The 26,612-nt window shown below is 38.1% G+C and overlaps 1 protein-coding gene across 1 annotated transcript in view; it reads left to right on the plus strand.

Annotated features, from left to right (window-relative positions):
- Positions 1-19,232, plus strand: part of cachd1 (cache domain containing 1) — an 80,825-nt gene extending 61,593 nt beyond the window's left edge. The window contains exons 10-27 of the mRNA XM_007550867.2: positions 1,849-1,998; positions 2,366-2,489; positions 2,627-2,744; positions 5,568-5,736; positions 5,823-5,965; positions 6,635-6,816; positions 7,795-7,905; positions 8,766-8,888; positions 9,400-9,499; positions 10,291-10,407; positions 10,699-10,859; positions 11,098-11,184; positions 12,399-12,515; positions 13,635-13,786; positions 14,522-14,683; positions 15,445-15,522; positions 15,626-15,727; positions 18,227-19,232. Of these exons, the coding sequence (XP_007550929.1) occupies positions 1,849-1,998; positions 2,366-2,489; positions 2,627-2,744; positions 5,568-5,736; positions 5,823-5,965; positions 6,635-6,816; positions 7,795-7,905; positions 8,766-8,888; positions 9,400-9,499; positions 10,291-10,407; positions 10,699-10,859; positions 11,098-11,184; positions 12,399-12,515; positions 13,635-13,786; positions 14,522-14,683; positions 15,445-15,522; positions 15,626-15,727; positions 18,227-18,477 (2,447 nt within the window). The 3' untranslated portion in view covers positions 18,478-19,232. The remainder of the gene's footprint in view (positions 1-1,848; positions 1,999-2,365; positions 2,490-2,626; positions 2,745-5,567; positions 5,737-5,822; positions 5,966-6,634; positions 6,817-7,794; positions 7,906-8,765; positions 8,889-9,399; positions 9,500-10,290; positions 10,408-10,698; positions 10,860-11,097; positions 11,185-12,398; positions 12,516-13,634; positions 13,787-14,521; positions 14,684-15,444; positions 15,523-15,625; positions 15,728-18,226) is intronic.
- The last annotated feature ends 7,380 nt before the right edge of the window (positions 19,233-26,612 follow it).

A 26,612-nucleotide genomic window follows, 5' to 3' on the forward strand; every position in this document is an offset into this window, starting at 1 on the left:
TTGTACAGTTTTGACTTATTTACTGCTCTGAATGTGGTATTTTAGCAGATTACCTTTTTAGAGTCTGAATATTCCAGGTAACAATTAAATAATAAAAAATAAAAGTATTTAAATTAGTTGATGCATAGTTCAATGATTAATCCGATTAATCGTTTCAGCTCTAACACCAAGTTGGATTTTCATTCATCATTAGCATTTTGATCGTTTTTGTTGTAACCGTTTCAAATGCTGTAACAAATACAGTGTGTTGATTTTATTATTCTTAATTTAAAAATTAAATGAACAAAATCTGAGTTTAAAAGTGCAGCTGGTATCTCAGAGGCATGATTTTTACATTCAACAGCAAATTAGAAACGTCTTCATTCCAGCACTAAAGCATGTCTTCCATTGTCCATTGCACAAATAGAGCAAGAATGTTTTTATTATACCAAGAAAGTTATACATTTTCAGTTTTTGTGTTGACTAAATTCAGCAACATAATGTTCTATGAGTGCATTGTTACATTGTTATCTGATTAAAGCAAAGCAAGACTGTTCAGAAAAAAGTCAAGTTTTACCTCCATGGTGCTTTAGTCGGCCATATTTGCCCAGATTGTTGGTAGAATACATTGTGCAGACGGAGCCTTGAGAACTTTGTCCTTTTTCTGTTTTGCTGCCAAATCATGCTGCATTTGATTTATGGTGGCCCCCCACCTGCCCCCCCACACACACATTAAAAGCACAGCTGCTAAGTGTGTAAAAAAAACTAACTTTAAAACCACCTTTTATTCCAGTAACATAATCTCACACATGGAAAAAAATGCCTGCAGTTCTCCAACAGTGAGCTTTGGGGATGTTTTTACCTCTGTACATGCTGCTCATGATGTAAGAAAATCTCACCAGTCTTGTCACAAATTCTGTTGCATTAAACTTTTTATGTAGTGATTTTTTTTTTTTATTTTTTTTTTTTTATGAAAGGAGTTATGTTTTGCAGTTGTTTTCTAATATGTGAAAATCAGTACAGATCTGCTTCACTTCAGTCAAGAGCGGTTATGGAAAATGAAGAGTGGAAAAGGGGCCTCTGTGCTGCTTTATATTATTAAGTCAGAGAAACAGGAAGTTGTAGATTAGTCATTAAAATCTCCTGGACCCCTCCGCTGACTAAGTTAAAAAAGAAAAGAATAGATGAAAAATAATGATAAAGTATCGGAAGCATAAATATTTGTTGCTCTGGTTCATTTTCTTATAACAAAGTTGTACTCAAATTAAAGGTTGGGTTTCAGTGTGAAAATATTATACTTCAGTAAAATCTGAATTTATTTTAAAATACTTTACTCATCTGTTTTAGCTGTAAATGTGTGGATATCTTTGCTTTTAAAAACCTGTTTTAAAGCTACAAAATTAGCATAACAGAAACCTTTATTTGCTGTTAAAAAATGTCTCAACAGTGATGATTTACTAACTACGCTGTTGCGTGACATAGTTTTTACTAATTCAGAGCCTTTTGGGCTGTTTGGGACAAAAGAAAAGGGTAGCCATCTTGCAGTCAGGAAGCTGAGGTTTGGATTTCAGCTTCCTTCCTATCCATATGTTGTTCCGTTGGGCAAGGCACGTAAATCTAATTTAACTGTCCATGTATGTGAATGTGGCTTGTGTGTAGAACTTTAGGTGTTCAGTATGACTAGAAAACCATTATGTACTCTTAAGTTCAGTCAATTTGTTTTTCCTACTATAAACTATAATAATATTGCTTAATGGCTGGTAAATTGTGATGTGTTTCAACATGGTTCAAAGAGAAAAGAGCATCTAGGATAGAAATGTCTTTTGAAGTCCTTCCAGCTGCCTCACGTACCTGTTGCATCTCCTCCAGGTTTCATCATGACTGTGAGCCGGCCCTGTTACTTCGGTAACCTGCTCCTCGGTGTGGTCGGAGTGGATGTGAACCTGGCTTACATCCTCGAGGACGTCACCTACTACCAAGACTCGCTGGCTTCTTATACATTTCTCATTGACAACAAAGGTACATAGAGGCACATACAGCAAAATCACGTCTGATTCGTGCAAAAATGTTGAGCCAATCTTGATCTCCAACTCTTTCAAGCATGTCTGCTTGGCAGACAAGTGAAACATTAGTGAGGTTTTTATTGCATGGCACTGATTGCTTTCAGTGCAGTTAGGAAGCTTTTAGTGTGGTGCATTCACTGATTAGAAAAAGTTTGGAATGTTTTGTTTCTTATCGGCCAATAAGTTTTCAGAACCAATCAAGCAGGAAATCTGGGTACTATATAACCTCCTGGTGGATTTCTGCTTGTAATCTTTGACTATTCAAGTAAACCCATGGAACAAATACAGTTCCACTGTTTTAATCTTGCATTTGATCTTGAAAGGTTACACCCTGATGCACCCATCTTTGACCAGACCATACCTGATGACAGAGCCGCCCCTGCATACTGATATTATCCACTACGAGAACATCCCAGGATTCCCTGTTGTCCGAAACAACATCCTCAGGTGAGGGAACATCAACAACTATTTGGAAAGTGACAAAGAGAGCAGTAGCTCAAATTGCTCAAGGCATGGCTGTACAAGTAGGAAGATTTTGGGTCACATTTTTACACTAATCTTGCGATTGACTGTTCTGTTTGCAGCCTCCCTTTAGGCAGTCAGATCATTGCTGTGCCTGTCAACTCTTCCCTTTCCTGGCACACAAACCGGCTGAGGGACAACAGCAAAGATGCATACAATGTCAGCTATGCCTGGAAACTGGTAGGTGTTCGGTCGGTGTGTGGTCCAATAACCACTGAGAACACATCCTTTTTATTCATGTTTACCTCCACATCTGAAGTACATTATTGTCGCTGCACTGCGCTCTAAAGTCCTGCCAAGATTTATGCTCTCATCCTTCACCGTCTTAAATTAGTTTTAGTGTAACAAAACCCATTAAGCCCCAACACCCAGAACCTGTCTGAATCTGGGGTGAATGTTTGGAACAAATTGCAACAGGACGGCCACATCACCATGACACCGCTCTGAGACTTTCTTCTTCCTGTCATTTAGATGCTTTGGCAGAAGCAGAAGAATCATCTTTAATTTCAGCATGCCACTTTTGCTTCTTTTTAAATGCCTTCTGACATCTGGGTTATTCTTTCCAAACGAGAACAAGCGTTCAAACAAGTCACATTTGACATGAGTTTGGCAGTGCTGCAGGCTTTTCAATGGGCTTTCCAGAGCCAGAACATCACTGAACCTGCCTACAAAAACATCACTTGAGAAGAGAGTTTTGTTTCCCACACAGGTCGCCCCGTTTTGCACTGCTAATAATATCCAGGTGGATTGAGATGCAGATTTATTTGAAGAGATGGTTTTATGACAATTATATTACTACCTGATTTTATGTAAAAAAAAATAAAATGTAGCAATAGAAGAACAATGAAGGGTTATTTTAAGATCTATTTTTGAAAGGGACACATTTATGTTCTCCTGCAGCCATAAATCTCTGGCATTGTAAAGTTGAGCTTGTCTTTAAAAACACGAATGCTGAACACAAGGATTTTAAAGCTTCAGATTTATTTGGAGGCATAAGTAATTGCTCCCCTGGGTATGTGAAGATGAGTTAAGATACACATTAGAGCGTCTCCAAAATTAAAATTGTCTTCATTTTCACAATTTGGGGATGTAGCTTTGATGTTTTTTCCAGCTCTCAATTAGTTTGCCATTTTTGCTTTTTTTTTTTTTTTACCTCAATTTCATTTAGCCATTACTTATCAGTTATTTAAGTATTTGTATGTTCATATGCAAATGTTCACACTTTACAATTTAACTGTACCGTATTTTCCACACTATAAAGTGCACCGGATTATAAGGCGCACCTTAAATGAATGGCCTATTTTAAAACTTTTTTCATATATAAGGCGTTTAGAATAGACGCTACAGTAGAGGCTGGAGTTACGTTATGCATCCACTAGATGGAGCTGCACTAAAAAGAATGTCAACAAAACAGTCCGACTCCGGTCGGTTAGGAGAGCCTTCCGCGACTGGGCCGGGGCGTGGCCGGACGATGGTCACCCTTCTCAGTTCGCGCACAGCATGTTCGTGGAGAACGTGGTGCTAAATGACCTGCAGACGACCTGATTATAGACGATCGATAGGTAGATAGGTCAGTCAAACTTTATTAATAGATTACAAAACAGCGTTCTGACAGCTATCCCAGCATGCGCCGCACGCTTCTTCTTCTACGGGCGAAAATGAAGTCGGCAGTTGCTTACCGTAGTTGCTAGACCTGTTGTGGCTCAATATTGGTCCTTATATAAGGCGTACCGGATTATGAGGTGCACTGTCGGCTTTTGAGGAAATAGAAGGTTTTTAGGTGTGCCTTACAGTGCGGAAAATACGGTATATTGTTTTCTAGAGATTTTACAGTACACCTTTGTTTCACTGATTATGGCTCTAAACTCCTGAAATTTGGCCAGTTATGACCTGTGAACAACCAAAAATAAATTGCAATGACTTTCTAATTGATCTTTATGGGAGTCGCATAACTATATTTTCTACAAGTAGAAAATATTGTTTTCTAATGGTAGGAAACATAGGAGATTATAGAAAATGCATGAAACATTCCCAAGTTGGGTACACATTGATGCATGATCACAAAATCCTGAGTTCAAAAAGATCAAAATTGGAAAATGGTCTTGAGAAGTCAGGGAAATACATGTTTTTAGACTTTTACCTTTTAAAAATGATCAACTACATAAATGTATGTTGATTAAGTTTAAATGAAATCTTTTATTTTATATTTGCAACATCATCATCAGATCATTTTTACCAAACCTCAGTTGTTCTGCTTTTGGATTTACTGACTGAGAATCCATCGTAAAACTAATTCAAAGCCCATCTTAAAGTATGGTTTGAGATGAAACCTGTGGTTTTCTTAACTACTTGAGATGCAAAACAAAGCTCTGAGCTGCTGTTTAATATCTTTGATATTTCATAACAAAGATAAGAAATACTACTAACACTGCTTTAAAGAATATGTATTTAGTGCAGAATAATTACTTCATCTGTTGAGAAGTGCTAAAACAAATTAGATAAAATGTAAAAAAAACAAAAAAACAACAACTGTAAATTAGCCTTTTATCTCATTACCCAACTTCAGCTTTGAGATATTTTTATGATTTATACAACAAACAGATAATGAAACTCAACAAGATAAATGTTTTTAGTTTAAATATTAAGTTGTCATAAAAGCAGATGGATAAATTGAGAAATCTGAGCCTGGAAAAGTATTGAGTTGTCAAATAGGACTCTGGAAATCTTGAATTGCAAAATAATTCGTTTTGTATGTCAGTTGCAGGAAGATTTTTCAAATAATAAGGAATTATTCATACCAAACTGTAACTCTTTCTCCATGTTGTAGACTTGCATTGTTTGGTACATTTCTTTAAAAGGGTATTACAGAATCAAAAGTCCCGGTTATACAACTTGTTTTTAATTAGTTTTTATCAAAAGACATTCAAAAGAGATTGTCTTTTGACAGTCATTGGGTGTGTCCAACTAAAAGCATCCAATAAGCTCTCCTCTTTTATCCCTCAGGTCCAGGACACGTCTTTTATTCTGTGCATCGTGTACATCCAGCCGGAGATCCCAGTGAAGCAGCTGAAGAACCTGAACACGCCTCCCAGCTCTAAGCTGCTGTACCATCGCTTAGACCTGCTCGGCCAACCCAGCTCCTGCCTGCACTTCAAGCAGCTCGCCACTGTTGGTACGGACAACTCTAAATTCAACAGACCCCTATTATAATTTTACTGAGCTCTAACTGACTCTACTGTCCCTCTGCCTATTTCCCAGAATCCCCCACAGTGATGCTGTCTGCTGGTAGCTTCTCCTCTCCGTATGAACATCTCAGTCAGCCGGAGACGAAGCGGATGGTGGAGCACTACACGGCCTACCTCAGCGATAACACCAGGCTTATTGCCAATCCAGGCCTCAAGGTACGCAAGCCCTTAAAACACACAACATTCACACACAGAGGTATTTCGTTTACCTAACAAACACATGGCGCACCCCCAGCCTGAAGCCTGTTTACATCTCTTCCTCCTGTTATGACACTCACATTCTAAACTTCAACTTAACCCTGACATGTTTTGCGGAGGACTGTGCTTTAATAGGTGTTTTTTGGTCAACTTTGTTTTTAAATAATTCTGCTGGTAAAATTTCAGAAGTTGTGAAGATGTTCTGCAACTTTAAGAGGAAGGGGATAAACTCCCACAAAGGTTTTGGCATTCTGTGTGCATTCCTTTCCTGGGGGGAGTTGGAAGTCCAAAGCGGAGTCTCAGTGCAGATTCCCAGGCTAGTCTTAAAGACCCCCTCCAGTGACCTCATCACCCCTTTCAAACTCGGAGGTTTGTCTCAGAATGGTTCTGAGATGGGATTTTTCCAGGCTTAGCGATTAATCAGTCAGATTTATTTCCTCTAATGCCACCTCATAAATGGATTTTCTTTTTTAGTCATTTTGTTCTCAAGGCAAACATTGTAAAAAAAAGTTTTCACAACTTGGATTCAAGGCAAAAACACACAAAATGGATCCAAGTTTCTTCAACCCCTGCTGTTTCTCTCCATCCTTTCTCATCTTTCATCCCTTCTTCTTTTCCCCTCCACAGTCCTCTGTCAGGAACGAGGTTATGGCAACCAGTCATGTTACGGATGAGTGGATGACACTAATGGAAATGAGTAGCCTCAACTGCTACATTGTGCGCCGTTACATAGCAACGCCCAGCGGGGTGCTCCGGATTTACCCAGGATCGCTGATGGACAAAGCATTCGACCCGACCCGCAGACAATGGTGAGGTTTACTTGGTGGGTTTTAAAAGGGGGGCAAGATGACATTAAAGGTGTTTGGAGTTTTGTTTTCGGGCTGCGAAGGGCGATCCAGAATAGTTCTGGAGTTTGCTCCTGTTAAAGAGAAACAAATATGTGATATTCATAGCTTCAGTCTGGTAAAGTTACTCTTATGAAGTTTGAACTGCTTTTTTGTTCCTTTCTATTATTAAGTCAGTTACTGTCAAATTTATGTTTTCTGAATTATAACTCATGTGAGCACAGTGCTATTGTGGCTTTTTATAAGGATATAATATAAATTTTACAATTCACAACTTTACAGGACTTAACTAGCCAAGACCAGAACATGTACAAAGTGCTCAGGGACGTATTATTACACTATTAAATTGCATTAAAAGTCAAAACTATTTATTTATTTATTTATTTATTAAAAAGCACACCTTTCTTTAAAGTTATGTTTGTTTGGAAATAACATATGGAGAACCTCTGCAGCAGGTATTCTGACCACAGAATTTTAATTCAGAACAGCAGCCACTCATAAAATTATATGAAAGTCACAGTAATTAACTGCTTATTTGCATCTATAACAATTTTATCATAGAATGCTAAATGCATAGCACACAATGTGCTGTACCCATGATAACATACAGATAATGAGGGGAAGATATTGTCATTGTATTATTAGTACTGCTAGCTAGACTCACAAACATGAACAAATCTGACATGATTATGTAGTCTTATGTAATCAAATTTTCTAATAAATACAATTTTTTGTTTTCAGTACCTCTGAGCTATTATCAACATTATTCAAAATAAATACTCGAAACCTCTCTGCATGTAGTAAATCTATATATGGATCTCACTTTGTGAACGTTATTACGGAAGTAGCTGTTGTTTCCTTTGATTATTCGAATTTGCTCCGGTTTCACTGAGCCCAGAGGGAAGTGATTGTCCTGGGTAACTCTCTGAGTGTGTCGTACAGGTACCAGCATGCTGTGGCTAACCCAGGCCTCATCACCTTCACTGGTCCCTACCTGGATGTTGGCGGCGCAGGTTACGTCGTCACCATCAGCCACACTATTCATGCCTCAAGGTAAAATAAAATGGTTCCAGTTTAATATTAGCGAATGGAATGTCTGGTCTGTTTCCTCTAGATTTATAAGAGTCACCCCCAGTAAGCGTTTAATTATTGACCATTATGTTTGAGCCTTTTTACTTTCTGCTCAATAGAGCCACTGTTGTGAGGGAAGATATCATGATCAGCAAGAATTTTATCCTGGGGGTCATTTCACTGAGACCCAGCTATCTCTGAAAACAGGAAATAATTTGACACAAATGACAAGATACTGAGACGGACTCTTTCATTGCTTTTCAATGAGTAAATGATCCATGTTCTGTTATAATTATCATCAATTCTTCTCTTGTAAAGTACTATCAGGCAAAACAGTGTGTTGTTACACAGTAGTAGGGGGGGAAAGGAGAGAAATGGAAATATGTTTTGTCGCTGGTGCAGAAGAGATTTGAAAATGTCTAAAAAGAGTCCTGGGCCGAGATTAGAATGTTTGTTTCTAAGTCAGTGAGCCTAAAATACAACAGAGCATCATGGCCACCGGGATTCTGACAGCGCCACAATCCAAACAGTTTATCACAGCCCCTTCAAGTATTCTGGATAGAAATAAACACACAGTTTAAGGGTGTGTGATAAGGCAGGGTTGTGTTTTGTAGTTGAATTGGTCAGTGAGTGTAACAAACAGTATGTTAGACTGAGACAGATTGCAAAATTACGTGGTTTTTTTGGTGTTTAATTTAGCCTTGTTTTACAAAGATCTGTATAAAAGTTGGATTACTTGTGGGATGGCTCAGAGAATTTTCATTTTCCCAGCTTTTGTTTTTTTTTTTTTTTTTTCTTCTTTCAACATGACTCATTTTTCTGTTTTTCTGCTCTGCCTGCAGCTCTCAGATGGCCCCTGGGTATGCAGTGGCAGTGATGGGTATAGACTTTACTCTTCGCTATTTCTATAAGGTCCTGCTGGATCTGCTGCCCATCTGCAACCAGGATAAAGGCCATAAGATCAGGTAGGGAGACGGTAGATTTTTCACTCGTCCATGCAGATAATTCCCCCTTTTTTCCCCCTCGATTCCCCCTGGAAGTCTTTGCAAGCTTACAACATTCATGTTTCATTGGGCAAGAACAAAAGTTGCTGAGAGACAGAGAAGACAACAGAAAGCGGGAAGAAGAAATAAGCTGATTATCAGCAGTCCTGAGGGAGTCCTGCATCAGTACCCCATAACTTTATTCATCTTCTTTCTTTTGATCTCTCATCCACATCCATTTCTAGGTTACTCCCTAACTCTCCTCCCAAACCCCCTGTTCTGTTTTGCTTTTATAAGCCATGTAAAACAGCTTTAGTTTTTAAGGGAGTTGCAACAGGAAGAAGCTGCATATGGCAAAATATTTGAGAAGCAGTCAGAAGTAGAATGGAGCCAAAACATTCAGTTAAAAGAAGGCTATTTTTGAACGGAAAGGAAGGAAATTGTATCTTGGATCTTATTTGAAATTGTTACTTATATCTGTTTTGTAATTCAGGTGCTTTATAATGGAGGACAGAGGATACCTGGTTGCTCACCCAACCCTCATTGACCCGAAGGGTCATGCCCCAGCAGAACAGCAGCACATCACTCACAAGGTAAAGGGTTGAGATATATATTAAGTTAGTTTCAATTAGGCAGGCCTTTGTATTTACAGAGTACACAGAAACAATTAAACCACTTTAAAGATAGAATGTTCTACTTTCAATAACTTTATGGTCACAAACATCTAAGGTCGCTTCGGTGGTCTGGTAAAGCTGTCTGCCCTAACTCACTTAATTTTCCTGCATAGATTCCAAACTTTTTCCATTTTTGACCAATGAGCCACAACACATCCATTCAGGATAATCCTAGTGAAAGTGTTATTACCTAGATAAGCAGAATGTGTCCTGTACATAAGTTGTCCAACTGCTGTTTCAAACCTTGATTACACATCAGCCACATTTAGTATTGAATTCTTATTTTAAGACATACAAAGGACTCTTAAAATGACTAATTTACGTTAACAAACAAAGAATTTGCAGATTATACAGCAATTCTGTTTCACATTTTCAGCACTTACAGGCTTAAGGTCTACATTATATATTTACTGTTTAAATTAAGGTAAAGTTACACATCTAGGCGCAAAGTAAGTCATACCAGATTATCTTCCATCCTTGCAATGTCCATATATTTAACTTACGACTTTTTCAGTTATCTAGTTAGAGACACTTTCTTATTGTAATCTCAGTAAAAACTGCCTTTCACATTTGGGTATTAAATCAGAAAAACAAAATTAATTAGCAAACTGCATTTAAAGTATATAAAGATTTTTATTTCGCAGAGTTATTTATATGCAATTATAAATTAACATTTTCCTTGTTTGTTGTATGTTTGTGTTTTATTCTAGGAGCCACTTGTGGCCAATGACATCCTGAACCATCCAAACTTTGTCAAGAAAAATCTTTGCAACAGCTTCAGCGACCGGACAGTGCAGCGCTTCTACAAGTTCAACACCAGCATCGTGGTAAGGCAGAAACCAGTGGACTCCGACAAACTATTCTAAACCATCAGCCAGTATTGCACTGCCATCTTGTGGTGGTTTTCAGTACTGCAAATTCATTTCTCCCAATTCACGGTTAAAGTTAAGCAAACAGAGTCTTATTTACATATATACAGCCAACAAACCTAAACCATATTTCTTAAAAAATAAGTCAAATCTGATTTGAGTTAACTGGCCGAATTAAAAAGCATATTAAGACATAAATGGTGAACTGGTTGGTTGACATAGGTTTCGTCTCCTCTCTTCCTCACTCAGGGAGACCTGACCAACCTCGTCCATGGCAGCCATTGCTCCAAGTATCGCCTGACTAGAATCCCCGGCACCAATGCATTTGCTGGCATCGTCAATGAGACGTGTGACTCGCTGGCTTTCTGTGCCTGCAGCACGGTGGACCGCCTCTGCCTCAACTGCCACAGGTGGTTGCTGATAGAAAAATATTTTTCTTTCGAAAAAAGAATAAAATAGTGGTTTATTTAAGTTTTTATAGGTTATGTAGCATCAGAACTAGAATATAGTTCCTAGGCAGGAGAAATATCCTGCCTAAAGATGCATGTTTAAGCACATCTTCATTAAAACAGATATATTTAAACTCTAAAGGATAATAATGATATTCTTTATTTACTTTGAAGCTGATTGGTCTGCTTCCTTATGCAGGATGGAGCAGAATGAGTGCGAGTGTCCTTGTGAGTGCCCTCTGGAGGTCAATGAGTGCACAGGCAACCTCACCAATGCTGAGAACAGGTCAGTCACAAATGAAGCAACTCTTACTACTACAGGTCCAAACACAAGCTTGTTTTATGGATGACAACAGAGAAAGTGAGCAACAAATGAGAGTTTGGTGATAAAACCAAATACTAAACAAGCAGCTTGGAACCTGCAGAGTAATTTGGACTCAGGATTGGGTGTGAAGGTAGAGCAGTGGGAGTCCAGAAGAGAGCGCAATAACCATTCGGGAAGACGGGGGTGGGGGGGAGAAATGCACGGAGTATTCAGATGACTCATTAGGAAAGCTCTAATCATGTCTCAGTATCGCAACGGGAATCTTTCACATTTCACTGTGAATTAACACAAAAACCGTCTTTAAAGAAACACGATCTGCCCTCTGTCCACCATGTTATGTTTTCCTTCTGTATTAAGGTCTCTGATCAGATGTTTACACTCATAATTTACATTAGTGCTATATTATTGGGGGGTTTTAATGATTAGTTTAAGATGTCTATTTTGTCAGTGATTGAGAATTACTCTACTTCAAATCTTAATATATTGTTGACACAACGTCATATTTATAGACATTCACATTCCCACAAATGTATCGAGGAGATGCTAATTTTTAACTTGCATTTTGGTCAGGCACTTTATGAGCCATAAAATAACATTCTGGATGTATTTTAAGATTAAATTAAACTGCTTTAACTCTGAACTTTTATCCATTTTAAAGTGTTGCCCCTTCATCCCTACAGAAGTGTTTGGTTGTAATATTTGCATTATATATGAACTACATTGTACAGATGGATGTTTCTGTGGGTTTTCTCATCCTCCGTTTTTCTTGCTGCCCTTACCAGTTTTCCTCTCTGCGTCTGTCACTCCGCATCTGTCCATCATTCTCTGTCCATCATTCTCTGTCCATCATTCTTGTTGTTTCACCCACCTCCTTTCATCAGCCATCAGCTGCCTGTGACAGCACGTCAATGTCTCAGATCCCTGCTTTATGTAATTAGCATTTTCACTGTCAGCTTGTCTATTTTTTGTGTTGCTGTGCTTTAACAGACTCCATATGATGATGTTTATTCCCTCCTGTTGCATACAGTCATGTTCCATTCCTAGATTTAAATTACTCCTTTGTTTTTTGGGGGGGTTTTTTGTTTGTTTTGTTTTGTTTTTTCCATTTTACTGTAACCAATGGAAGTGCCCCTCTTTGTTTTTTTCCTTCTTCATCCTGTTGATTTGTTATACAGGAACCCCAGCTGTGAGGTGCATCAAGAACCAGTCAGCCTGAATGTGATTGATCCCGGTCTGCATGACACCCTGCCGCAGTGCATCAACACCCGCTGCAGCCAGAGATACTCCAGCAGGTGCACACTCTCTCTGCACTTCTTTAATATGCATATATTTGTAAAGTTTAAAGATGTATTACGAGCACCTGCAAGTCAAAAGGGCAAAAAATATGAAGCAACACCATTTTTTGGCAGTTTTTTTTTTTTTCAATGTGTAGATCATACAACTTCAGTGATTTTGTGATCTCTGTTCAGGCTCAGTATAAAAATGCTACCCCAATTAAATTATTTATTATACAATGGACCCCTAGTATTTTCAAGGGTTAGGGACCACAGTGATCCCCTCTGAAATGCTAATAACTTCAAATTTTAATACTTCAAACACCAACTATACCTTAATATGCATTAATATACACAGTGGAAACTGTTTTAGAATTGCCACTAAGCTAACGTTTATAGTTTTCCTTCTTTCCACTCTTAGGGGTTTCAGTCAATCAGCACCAAGAAAAATAACTGGTGGTCCAGGATTGGCTGTTTTGAAAACACCAGTCAGTTTCAGCTTCCCAATCTAAAATTTCTTTTGAATATTTTTTAGACATGCTGTATATGAAAAAGTCTAGGAAAAAGTCAATCTTCTCCAAATAACTTGGAGTTACGTTTAACAGAAAAATGCAAACTGGGTGAATCCACAGATACTGATCTCTTTATGTCGTAATAAGATTTTTTTTCCATCAAGAATAATTCTGTCTGAATATTTGACCTCTGTTCAGGAGGGTTGAGGTTTCAAAAAGTTTTATGTTTCCTACTTTATTTGTTAACAAACCACTTTTGATGTGCGTTTTGGGTCATCATCGTATTGAAACACCAATACAACACTGGAATATAGCTGTTGATTTAAGGGGAAGTTGAGTAATTTTATTATTCCCCTCCTTTACAAATATATTCACTTTACTGTATCCCCACAGCATGTTGCCACCACTGCCGTGCTTGGCAGTTGATGCCGTGCTCTCAGGTTTATGGGATCATAACGACTTTTCCAAACACTTCTTGTTGCACAAAGTCCAATAGTGAAAGTGACATTACTACACTTACCATAGAAGAAAATCCTGAGAATGAAGATAATTCCTTCCGTTATATGCACAGTACATTCATGTTTATATTCTTGTTCTAATCTCCGTATGCTGCTCTGTGTTTCAGTGACTGTTTCGGTGTGCTGGACTGTGAGTGGTGCATGGTGGACAGCGATGGTAAGACCCACCTGGACAAGCCGTACTGCGCCCTGCAGAAGGAGTGCTTTGGAGGCATCGTTGGAGCCAAGAGTCCATATGCAGACGGTCTGGGTCTTATTGGTGAGTCAAAGGAACCCTGGAAATCAGCACATTTGAATAGAAGAAAATACGCAACCTACATAAATATAACAAGAACACATTTGCTTTGAAATAGCAGCTCTCTAATCATGTAATTTATGGACCGTTATTTTTATTTTTTTTTTTCCTAAAAATGTGTACATGTTTTCTCAACAGCTTTGGCTGTCTGCCTTGCGTTGATAATATTTCACACGTATGATAGAACAGAAATCATGTATAAAAATGTACCAGCATCGCAGCAGGGGATTGAATCTCAGCATAAATAGTTTGATTTTGTTTCTTCTTCAGGCTTTTGGAAGATTTTTAACTGATTCTTTTAAAAAATATAAAATATATTAATAACATTAATAATAATATTCCCACTGGCTTCCAGAGGGAATGTTCAGTTGTAAGAGCAGAATCAAGAGGTTCACACAAAAATTCCAAAAAAACTAACAACAACAATAATAATAATGTACTATATAACATAAGAATACTCTACAGTTATAAGCTAGAAAAGAAATTGTAATCCTAGGAATGTGCAAATGAGTATGGTGATTTTTTTTTTCCATGTGCATACATAATATGTATGTGCTGAACATTAAAAGAGACAACAGAGTATTTACAATGCAGTATCTCAGTGCAGTGCAGAAAAGCAGATGTTCAATAACAGCAGAAATGTTACTTGAAAATGAGTAAAATCATTCTTCTTCATCATTCTTTTCACTTCTTTTGCAGATGAGGAAGTGGCATCTTTGAACATGATCAAGAGCGCCCCCGTGGGTCCGGTCGCTGGGGGCATCATGGGATGCATCATGGTGCTGGTGCTGGCCGTGTACGCCTACCGACATCAGATCCACAGACGCTCACACCAGCACATGTCACCACTTGCTGCACAGGGTGAGTCTGGGGACAGATTCATGTCTTAAAGAGACGATGCATCTATATCGAAATAGAGGCAACTGCAGATGAAGCGTTATATTTTGACATTTTCTTCTTATTCAAAAACAATATCCATAGCTTTACTACAGAGGTTATAAGGAAATAATACAATAACATGAAAATGAGGTTGAAGTAAGTGGGGCTGGAGACAAATGTACACCACATTTTTCAGAGTTTCACTTGTGAATAAAAATGCTCAGGTTAACTTTTTGTATCAGTTTACCAAAGGAAATGTGTGTGTTAAAAAATCTATCTACTAATTAAGAAAATTAGTAAACACTCGTACATCAGTTGGAGAAAAACGTTATATCACTCACTTTATATTCAAAGCCACATGTAATCATTGTTTTCATCCTTTTTCGTCTAGATTTACTTGGATAAGTATGAGGTTTTGTAATACACGATGAGATGAAAACTATATAGTCATTGTTTTTGTTATTGTTGTCTTGTGGACAGGTTGTTGTCTTTTGAATACTTCAGTGGCTGATTGTAGAATAACTAATGACTGTAAATCATGAAACTGTTGGCAAATGTTTTGGTTTTGAACAAATTTGTAAATTTAATTATTCTTTAACTTTTCTGGTTAATCTATAAGAAGAGGCACTTTGACAATAAAACAGTGCAGTTCTGTCCTTTTAACAGTTCACTCCTAACCTGTTGAATGCTCGAGCAGTGAAGAGTGTCTTATTTTATGTCATTTTTCTCTATTTTTCCTGCAGAAATGTCTGTGAGAATGTCCAACCTCGACAATGAAAGAGACGAGAGAGACGAAGACAGTCATGAAGACAGAGGAATCAGTAAGCGCACCACCTTACATCTATTTTCAAACATTTCTCTCCTATTATTTAATAAAGCCTCCATTTAGCACCTTGCTAACCTGTGTGCTGTCTTAACTTTCAGTCAGTAACACCAGATTCATAGCTGCAGTCATTGAGAGACACACTCACAGTCCTGAACGGAGACGGAGGTACTGGGGCCGATCGGGGACAGAGAGCGACCATGGTAAGACAAACACTCAATTTATTTAGTAAAACACATAAGTGGGTAAACATATATGCTTGAGTTTATTTAAAATTGATGAAGTTCCTTTTATCCTATTTGTTTTCCTGAAATACCCCCTTTAAAGTCAAAAAAAATTCTAAGCCTGTATTTTAATTCAGTTATTTAATCTCAGGTTCTAACTTTGTGAAAAACAGTTAATTTATTGATGGTTTGCTGACAGGCAAAAGGGTTAACTACAATAATTTCTTGTCATATTGAGACTTATTAGACAAGTCTCACTAGCTAAGATGCTAGAGCATCTTGGCTCCAGCATCTAGACTTGGATTTTAAAGCTTCAATGGATTTTGTAGGCATTTTAAATGGGAAATACTAAAGGAGAGTGCTGCATACCGTAAATTATTCGGTTTTTTTTGTTTGTTTTTTTAAACAAAAAGAGTCCCTTTTTACTCTGTCACCCTAAATAAAATCCAGAAATGATCCAATTAGTTAACAGAGTTCAGATATTTGGTTTCTAATTCTGCTACTACTATGAAGCCATCAGATGTTTGTGACCAACCAGTATCATGTGGACCAAATTCAGATAGAAGCTGAATATTTTGGTATGCATGCAAACGTGACAGAAAACTTGCACTATGTCAAACACAGTGGTGGTAGTATCATGCTGTGGGAAGGCCTTTCACTAGGACTGAGGGTCAGAGTTGGTGGGAAGATGGATGGAGTTAAATAAAAGAAACACTGGGGGGAAAAAAAATCCTGTGAGACGACCACTAAACTTGCAGCCAGAGCTACAAATAGGGCGTTAGAATGGACCAGTCAAAGTCCAGACCTGAATCCAACATGGTGCATTACATAGCGGAATTTTTTTTTTTGGAAAAAAAAATTCCAATTAATTAAGCTGCTACTTTGTTTTGCAAATAAGACTGGGTCAAAATCACACTGGTTGCTAGGTTTTGTTTTATTACGCAGCATGTAATGTGAAATAAATGAAGGTTTCTTAATTGTCCAGACCCTGAACTTTCTGTGACACTTAGGAAACAGGAAAACCTTCCTTTTTCAAGGCTTCACAAAGTTAAAAAAAAAAGAAACCTGAATAATTGTTCAGTTTAGTTTCACATTCTCTCCCTTTGCGCCCAGTTCTGAGCTCTCCTTTTATTCTTCGCATTAATCACAAGCCTGAACCCTGATTTTCTCTTCATCTGAGCTGACTGGCTCATGCTCGCTTTTTAAGAATTTTCTAAGTCTGACACTTGCTGTGGACGGACACTTTCACCCACACAGGCTCTCTGCCTCCCACATATGTGGCATCATTCCACTTCCTGGCAACCAGGATCTCTCGTACTTGTTGCATAACCGATGTTTGACGGAGAACAGGGGTGAACTTGAAGAGAAGAGTGTGGGCTAAAATGAAACAAAATCAGAATGTGCAAGCGGTTCTGCTGAATGTAGCACCACAGATGGTGAAACAGAACAAATGAGTTGGAACACTTTCTAGTTGCACTCCTTGCATCTTTTCTGCATGCAGCACCCTCTACACTTATTAGCATCACTGCTACAGAGTACAGCTGCATGAAAAGCCACAAAATAAATGAATCTTTTATTACACTCTTAGAAATGTACAAAAACTAACTAATCCAGCTATTCTGTTCAATAAATTTAAATATAGCATTTTTTAAAATTACTGCAGCACAGACTAACATCTGCATAACGACCACTAAACAATATCCTCAAGATAGCTACTCATTTGGACTAACGGTTGAATTGATAATTTCTTCCCTGCCACAAACAGGTTTCACCCCATTCAAAATAAGAGCAACTATGTAAACGACTAGCTGCTTGAAGAATCCTTAAGTCGATAATCAAAACTTCAACACAATGTTGAATCTTATTCAACTGAAAGTTTTCGAAACAACCAAGTAAATTAGCGCTTTAAAATTTATCCAGAAAAATTTTCTCCGGGGTACATAGGTGTGCTAAATGTTTTCAAAGTTAGCTAAAGCGCTAATACGGTAGCGGATTAGTGGAAGTGTACCCACCACTGCATATATGAATTATTTTAACCTGCCTTTCATTTTTATAAATTGTTTCTTCAATCTGACTTCTTGACACTGAAGTCAGATTTCTTGTTTGTTCGCACTATTTCATCCAAAAAAACTTATTGTGATTCTGAGGACAGTTTCAAGCTCCTGCTTCATCTCTTTCATTCGTTTCGCCCCTCCTCCTCTTCAGTCATTGGTCATTTTCACCCTTTTTTCTTGTTATTCTCTTGACATTGAATTTGTAAATCTGCATCCGAGGCGACTTCCCAGTTTTAACTCCTGTTAGGATTTTAAATCTTTTTGGATTTCAAACTTTAATAAAATAAAACTTATTATTGTCTGACAACAAAAAATGGCTACCATTTCAAATCTATTCCAATAGTAACCATAGAATTATTGAAATTTAAAGAAAGTATTTTTATACATTAAGGATGATGATAACATAATCAATCTCTGTGTTCAGGCTACAGCACCATGAGTCCACAGGAGGACAGCGAGAATCCGCCCGGAAACAACGACCCCCTCTCGGCAGGGGTCGACGTCGGTAACCACGACGACGACATGGACCTGGACACGCCCCCTCAGACAGCCGCGCTGCTGAGCCACAAGTTCCACCCGTACCGACACGTCCACACCCACCACCACCCGCTGCACACACAGACGCATCACCTGCAGGCCGCCGTGACCGTGCACAGCGTGGACGCAGAGTGCTGATGCTCCAGGGGACTGAACTAGTTTTTATCAAAAGACTATTTTTGTAAAACATTTGAGTTTAATGAGACGATTCACACTGTGTACTTCAAGGTTCAGACGAGTGGAGGAAGATTACCACAGTTGGACCCAATTCCTCAGAGCTGCTCGGATTCTCACTCTGAATTATGAATGATGCCGCAATGTGTCGTTGTGGCAACATCTTCTTTCTCTCATCCCCTCTTTAATTCAGCCGAACTTAAAGCACATGCAAAAGGCAGACGTGGGCCAGTACATGTAAGCAGTTGGATTTCCAGTTTTTTTTTCCTTTGAAGGATTCAGAACTCAGTTTTAACGAGAACAGGAGACAACTGGAACCCAAAAACTTTGAGCAGAGACACAAATCTTTCAAGGTTGGGTCCAGTATGGACTTTTCTTGGCTATAAATCCAGCCCAAAATAGGTGGCACCTCTGCAAAGGGCCATTGCCCAGAGATCCAGGAAGGACACAGTAAAGGGCAGCATCTCTGAAAAACAGAAAAATATATATTTTTTCTCCCTAACAAAGAGCTGAGTCTAGTGGAACTCTAACGATACTTTTCTCTCAACTTTCTGGTCTCCAGAGTTCGTTTATCTGGGAGTTGTAGCCTTTCTCCTAAAAAGAGGCTTCTGGTGTCATCCAACATGCCGTCGGGTGATACCTGAACACTTTCATGAATGTTTGTGAATATCAGCGTAGGGAAGAAAATGCTTCAACATTTTGCATAAATACATAAAAAATACACTTTGAGTACAATATTATTTTTCTACTATTTATTAAAGACGTAGATCTTCAGGAGCTGACAAAGCAGTGAGGCAGTAAGTAATTTTGCAAACAGCACATCAGATTTAAGGCTCATTATTTTTGTTTTTTTTCTCCCCTGAAAATACAACAGACACTATTAATTTTCTTAGATCTATTTTTATTATCACATGTTGGAAGCTACATAAATAAAACTTTTTTTTTTTTATTGCAACAATTTTTTTTAATTTGTGATATTTTTCACAAATTTAGTTTTTTTTTTTTCAGTCTTGTTGCATTTGCAGCTCATAAGGAGTTGGCTCTTTGGATTATAAAGGTTACACATCCCTGACATAGATGATGAAAGAAAATTTGTTTTAAATCTTGTTACCTTATGATAATCAGATTATGCAGCAGTAGAGATATCAGTTTAATATCGCAGCAGTAGAGATATCAGTTTAATATCGCAGCAGTAGAGATATCAGTTTAATATCAATTTAAGATGTTCTCTCAGTCAAACATGTCGAGAGGAAACGGAGTGAATTTCATTTAGGTTTTTGTGCCATTTTCAAGCTTATGGTGAGAACAAACTCATATTAAACTCAAAACATCAGTAAACACGTTTATGAAGCTTAATTTGAGGGGGGAGAATCAGGATAATGAGCCTTATTCTGTGTCATTACATGTAGCACATATTTCAGTTTTCTCGAGGTGTGTGTATTGTTCAAAGGAAGCATTTTTGATAAGGGTGGAAAATTATTCTCCACATCTAAAACAGAATTTTTTGTGCTTGTTTAAAAAAAATAAAAAATAGTTCAACCTTTGGTAGATGGAGGAGCAGCACCTGAAGCCAACACCAGCATAAAAACATTCCTGGCTTTAGTCACTGCCGGGGAGATTTGTGTCAGGATGATAATTGGGGGATCCTTTAAGAGTCCCTGGTGTAGGCGGACATTTTCTGTCCTGAATAGAAAAGCGGGACAGGACGTTGTCTCACTACAACCTTTTTGCCTTTGAGGCCAAGCTGATGCTGCATGTGCTGCATGTGAAGGCTGTGTGCATCGACGTCGTTCTTATCAGAATGGAAGGAAAGGAACGCTGCTGCTGGGCAGAGGTTTACACCCGACCGTCGGCTCTTCTGTGGTTAACCACTCAAACTGTACGTTTGTTTTCATGTGTGTTTGTGTGTGTCGGAGAGAATGACAGTGTGTGATGAATGTGTGACTATCCACCGGAAACACTTTCCTTGAAAGCATTATTTTTTTAAAATAGTGTTAGAGAATAATAGGTGAATTTATTATGAATGGAAATCCTCTGTTTCTCTCGTGAGGTTGCTTCTTTCCGTGCTTTTGTTTTGTTCAGATCCTGTCTGTGTGGCATCTTACGAGTGCCAAGATGTCTATTGTTCTGCAGAGATCCATTATAAAGTGTAAATACAGAGTCATGAATAGTTATTAATGTCCTGTACACTCATTTAAAAAAAAAACAACAAATGTTGATATTCAGATATTGAATCGTCTGTTCATGGTGTCTCGCTATATTTTTGATGCCTTGGATGTTTTTCTTTTATTTTTTTAGGCTTATTTTTCTTTAGGTCCATATTGGATGGAAGTCAGTACTTGGAAATTTTAATACACAGTTTATGTTAAAGAGAATTGTAGTTTTTAAAGGTTTATTATTGTGTGTCTTTGAAAGCTATGTAAAATACAAAACAACTCTCCACACGCTAAATTAGATTTGACAGTTTTCCATTAACGACCAAACCAAATGTTTCTACCCAACTCTTAATTTGTTTCACTTTTCTTTTAAGTAGAAAAAGCTGCGAAAGGGTTGCATCTTTTGATTCAAGTGGAACAGGCATACAGAAAATGGAGGCTTTTTTCACTCCAAACTGAATTCTTCATCTTTTTGTTTCAGCAGTATTTCCAAACAGGCTTAAAAATATAGTATGTGTGTTTATACAGAACACAGAATTACAAGTTATTGACCGAAGGAACATGTGTACGTCTCCCAACCCCGCTCCCAATGTATCATATACAGTTAACTGAGATTAATTGCAATGTGAATGTGATAAAGTACATTTTACAGTTAAACTGTCTGTCTGTGATTCCTAAGATGATGTCAGCATGATGTCAGACGGGAGGCTAAATGATTTCTAAATAATTTGTTTATTCATTGCAGAAAGAAAGTCTTGGGTTTGAATCCTGTGTGAAGTTTGAATGTTCTCTTCAGATACCCCGGCTTCCTCCACCAATCCAAAAACATGAGTGTTTAGTAGAGTTTTAAATCAGAACTACTATAAATTTGTGTCAGTCCAACCACACATAAGTTCCAATTAATCGTTCTTATCAAACAGTAGGATTAATAGATATTCAAATTAGTTTTGAAAGTTTTCTATCTAATTAAACCCAGCAGATTGCATCATGTTGCAGCATTCCGTCCTCCTAGACGAGCACGTAGCAACAACAATCGATTGCATTGACTTTACAACAAACATGTAGCAACAGGGGAGAGGAAAAACCTCCTCTTTAACAGGAAGAACCTTCCAGAACCGGGCACAGTACAAACAGCCACCACCAAACCTGGGGGTTTGAGAAAATGGAGCAGATACAGAAGAGCTGATGTAGGACTACTTTCCATGTCAATGAAAAGTAAAAAGTTAATGTCAGGAAAGGGAGAACTTTCAATTGCTGGCAGCATTATGTCAGCTGATGCCCCTTCTGTAAGGCATCGCAGCCAAACCAAGAGCCAGACCAGATGTAGCTTCTATGGCGAGGAAACAAAGTAATGCAAATTTGAGAGTAGTACAAGAAAAAAAGTGGAGAAAAGTGGTCAAGCAGCCTTTGTTACTTTCTCTTTCCCCTTCTCTGCCGTACTTCCTCTCCAGCTACTAATGAATAAACACCACTAGATTTGCCAAAACCTTCTTTAAAAAAAAAAAAAAAGCTACTGGAAATAAAACAGCTGAGGCTTTAAGGTTCCACCTGGAATAAAATCTTCAGTTCATAGTCAAAGTCGGAGAGGACAGATCAGGAGGCGGCGTGTTGACTTCTTCCACATAAGCAAATTTTATGTAAATTTCCATAAGGACTGCTCTGTAGCCTCGCCTGAAACACTGGGCTGAAACAGCTTTTAAACACTACGGCCTTACGACTTTCCTCCAGCTCCCTTTTTTATCCCTACAAAAACGAAAGCAATGAATGGCTGAGAACTAATATAAAAAACCCTTAAAGGTTTCACTGCACCATTAAGGGGAAGTCCGTCTGCTGCTCTACTCATGCAGCATATTATAACAATCTGTGTACACAGGATATTGTAATTCCAAAGTGTGAGTTGCTCTGAACCATTTCTGAGTCAGCTGGACTGAAATACAGATGGTCACAGATTCTAGCTTCATCATAAAACTGTCACCACACCAGAAATGAATGGAGAATATTAAAGATAAAATAATTAAATGTTATATTAGTGGTGAGAAAAGTCACACACAAGGTTGGTACAAGTACACGTGGCTGTTGAGTCCAACTTAATGCTGGACTGGAGCGTAGGACACTGACCCTCAACATACAACCAGAGGAACAACAAAATGTATTGGGATGGTCTAGTCAAAGTCCAAATGTAAATTCATCTCCTAATTGGATTTACAACTAAATGTTTTTAGATTCTCACTTTCCAATCAAATTAAGTTAAATATTTTTTACAAAAAACAGGCATTTTAGTTTTGAGATATGCAAACCTGCTTGCAGCTATGATTGCAGTGGAAGGACCTTTATAGTGGTTTAATTCAGATGCCTGAATTAAACCCATCCAGTACTTTTACAAGTCACTTATACTTGAGATCTGTTCTTCATGAGAGCTTAAAAAAAAACTAATTCATATTACTTCCACACATAAATCCTACTTTTAAACACACAAATAAAATAATCTTGTAGTAAAATGCTGAAAGCCTGAAAAAAAATCCCTAATTAGATTTTTTTTAAAGCTGCATTGTGAACTTTGAATGTCCAAAAAGAATTTTAACAAATTGTTAAAATGTTTTGACATTTTAAAATAACCCATTAAAATTCCATTCAACACCTCTCCCACAAGTCTTCTTTTGAGAGCCAGGAAAAAGATTTGCAGTCTTTTTTTTCCTCCATTCTGTCCATATGCCTCTGGTCTGTCATTGCTGGCCTTGCGTTCACATTTACTAACAGCAGAGGAACTCTGTCTGAAGCCTTTCCAGCTTGCATTATTCTCTCTGGTTCATGCAGGGACATTCAGGACACCTACACTGCAAAGAGCTCCTCTTCAGAGGCATGTTGGCCTTATTTGGAGAGAAATCTTTTATGAGATGCACATTTCGTCCTTTACTGAGCTGGTAGAGCGTTCAGGTTTGGTTATCGGTTGTTTTCTTTCTTTACTGCATGAACAGAGACCCAGTTTACAACTAGCAGGAAGTCTAATTTATAAAACTGAATGGAAAGGTGTTGAAAACGTTTCGGTCCCCAATGCAAATTAGATTTACTGGCAAGGTTTTCCAGGTGGTTGCAGCAAACTAGTTTGACAAGATCATTTTGTATAGTTAAATACAGCTACTTAAACAAGTTTATCCAAAGTAAACACTCAATCTAGTTTCAGTTTTCTCTCCACTCAAATGTATTTAAACCCCTGACTAGAATTCTCTTTAAAATCTATGTGATGCAACCAATCAAAGGCTTTACTAGTTGCATCAGGGAGCAAGAGAACACCTCAGCATCTGGATTCTTGATGGTTTCATTATATACTAGAAATAATTATGGCCAAAATGATCAGAGAAGAGATTATTTGTCATGCTCAAACAATGAAGAGGATTCCAGAAAGAAAACAAAGTCCCTGACTGTTCCCAGAGACACAGATGGAAATTCTCAAGTTAAACAAACAGTGGCTGCACCATCTGGATGTGGCAAAAAGCTACATCCAAAATGTGCTTTCATCAGATTCCATGGCTCCTCGGGAATCTGCTACCAGATAGTTTTGGTCTGGTAGGAATCTGCTACCAGATTCCTGAGGAGGTATGGAGTCAAAAAACTTTTGACCCAAAATTAACAACAACAAAAGAACTCTGCTGTAAGACTTGATGGCAGCAATTTGCACAGTGATTCACATATAAACTCTGAGCAGTCCCATTCCTGTATACCACATTGTGCTCCTCTGCTAACACAAAAGCATAAGAACAGTCAGGTCCAACTTGTTCACAACTGGAAAAGTTAGTGTAAAAGGTTTTGTGTGTTCTGTTCTGTGGAGCAATGAATGAACAAAAGCTATTTACTAAGTGCAAATATCTTAGTAAATAAGACAAAACTAACTTACAAAACTAACTTACAAGTAACGTCAGTAACTAATGGGAGCTTGTTGAAAGAATTTTAAGAAATTGTTAAAATATTTTGACGTTTTCGTCTATACCCCTCAATATTGATGAAAAAGTGCTAGCTATAAAGGAAACAATCTGCCAGTGGAACAATATTTTTTCCCATAAGTTAAAAAGTCTTGTTCCACTGGCAGATTATTTTACTTGCACTTAGTACTTTTTTCAGGTAAAAACATCCAGCTGCTGCTTTTCTAGGCATAAAAGATGCTTGTCATGAAAGGGCTGAATAATGTTAAGACTGCAGTAACCTGTAAAAGTGGAGAAACCATTTTAAATATTACTCAAATTAAGATATTTAAATAGCTTTTGTTTGTCTCCTGCAAACAGCTGCTAATTTGTGCAGTTTTTTTTCTAAGCTATTATGCCTATAAACTTAATTTGCAGAGGATAATAGAATAATGGAGGGTCCGACTACATTGATGCAATGAAATGTCCTCATAATGAATCCCTCACCATAAAAAAATCAGTCAACGTAATGCCTGTCAAACGCTCCAGGTTTTATCATTTATGTCTTGTGTGCCTACCTCCTTTTGCTTTCTGAGTAAACATCCTCCTCAAGTCTGTTGAGCTGTGACTCTTGACCTTTGTATTGAGAAATGGGTCATTTTGGCATTAAGTGGCCTTTTGGACAACATGGATTTCTCAAAAGCAATGTTTCTTCCAATATGTTTGAAGCTGCTGGTCACGGGTCAAGGTATTTGTGGGGTGTGTGTGTGTGTGTGTGTGTGTGTGAGGATGTTAGGGGGAGAGTAGGGTGAATAGTGGAACTGCCTGGAAGACATGATCAGTTATTTATGAGGCCTTTCTGTACATGCGGTGTTTCCTGCCAGGGGATCAGGGGAAACGAGCACAGATGGAGAGGCAACATGGTTCTGACAGTATGCAACAAGACGGTGGCTTTTGATTTGGGGCAACAAATCAAAAGGCGTTTTGATTTGTTGAATATAAGACGGATATCTGCTGTAGTTTTTGGGCACAACTGATAATTTGTACCCAAATGCCTCACAAAGCGGGGCGGTATGAGGCATTTACAGACAGTCAGTATTTTACCTGTAACAAGCAGTCAGTCAGTGATTTGGAGAGTGTTGAGGTTTATTATTGTGTGTCTTTGGTGACTCAGGCTTACAACTAAAGTACCTTGCAAAAGTATCCTCAGTCATTTTTTACACTTTGAACTTAAACACCCGCAGACATGAATGTATTTTATTGGTGTTCTTGAGTGAAAGACCAACACAAAGGAATTCCTGTTCTCTAAACTCTCTAAATGCAACTTATTAAATTGTGAGTTACTTCTTCATGAAAGCACAAATCATAACTTTCACAAATGCACTTCTACTTGTGAAAGAGACACATTGGCTGTAGAGTAAAACACTGAAAGGATCTTATTCAAGGACCTATAAAAGGACATCTGTGCACTTACAAGTTTCATTTAAAATAATTCATTTATTCTTTTGAAAGCTTGCCTTACTTTTATTAAGAGTCATACTGTATGCGTGAGTAAGTGGTGTACTACTAAAAGTAGTGTAATTGTTGTCTAAACTGAACTCATCGCTACAAGGTAATTAGTTTCACCTTGAGGTAAAAAAGTACTTTGAGGAGCTGACAGATGGGAGCTCTCTCCTCACGACCCAAATATCTGATCCATTAGTCTGAATTCACTCAACTCTGCTCTTCAAAGACATGCATGCTTCTCCCTGTCAGCTTCCTCCTGCTCTCCCTCCATCCCTGGAGCTGTCTGCTGCTCCCTGTCAGGGAAAACACTGAATTAGAGCACCGAGCTCGGTGTCCAAGCACCCTCAGGTCATTTCAGTCAGTCTCCGCTCTGCCAACCAGTGCAGCAGACATGCACCAGCAGCACTTTTTCTGTGTGTGTGTGCTTGTGTGTGTGTGTGTGATGTCAAGTCCCCCAGTCCTACTTTCCTAAATGCATATTAGCAGTGTGGTAATCTGGACCCGGCATGCAAGGGAGAATATTTGCAGTTTGCTACTGATT

This window comes from Poecilia formosa, unplaced genomic scaffold (genome assembly GCF_000485575.1).
Source record: "Poecilia formosa unplaced genomic scaffold, Poecilia_formosa-5.1.2 Scaffold38, whole genome shotgun sequence".
Lineage (NCBI taxonomy): Eukaryota > Metazoa > Chordata > Actinopteri > Cyprinodontiformes > Poeciliidae > Poecilia > Poecilia formosa.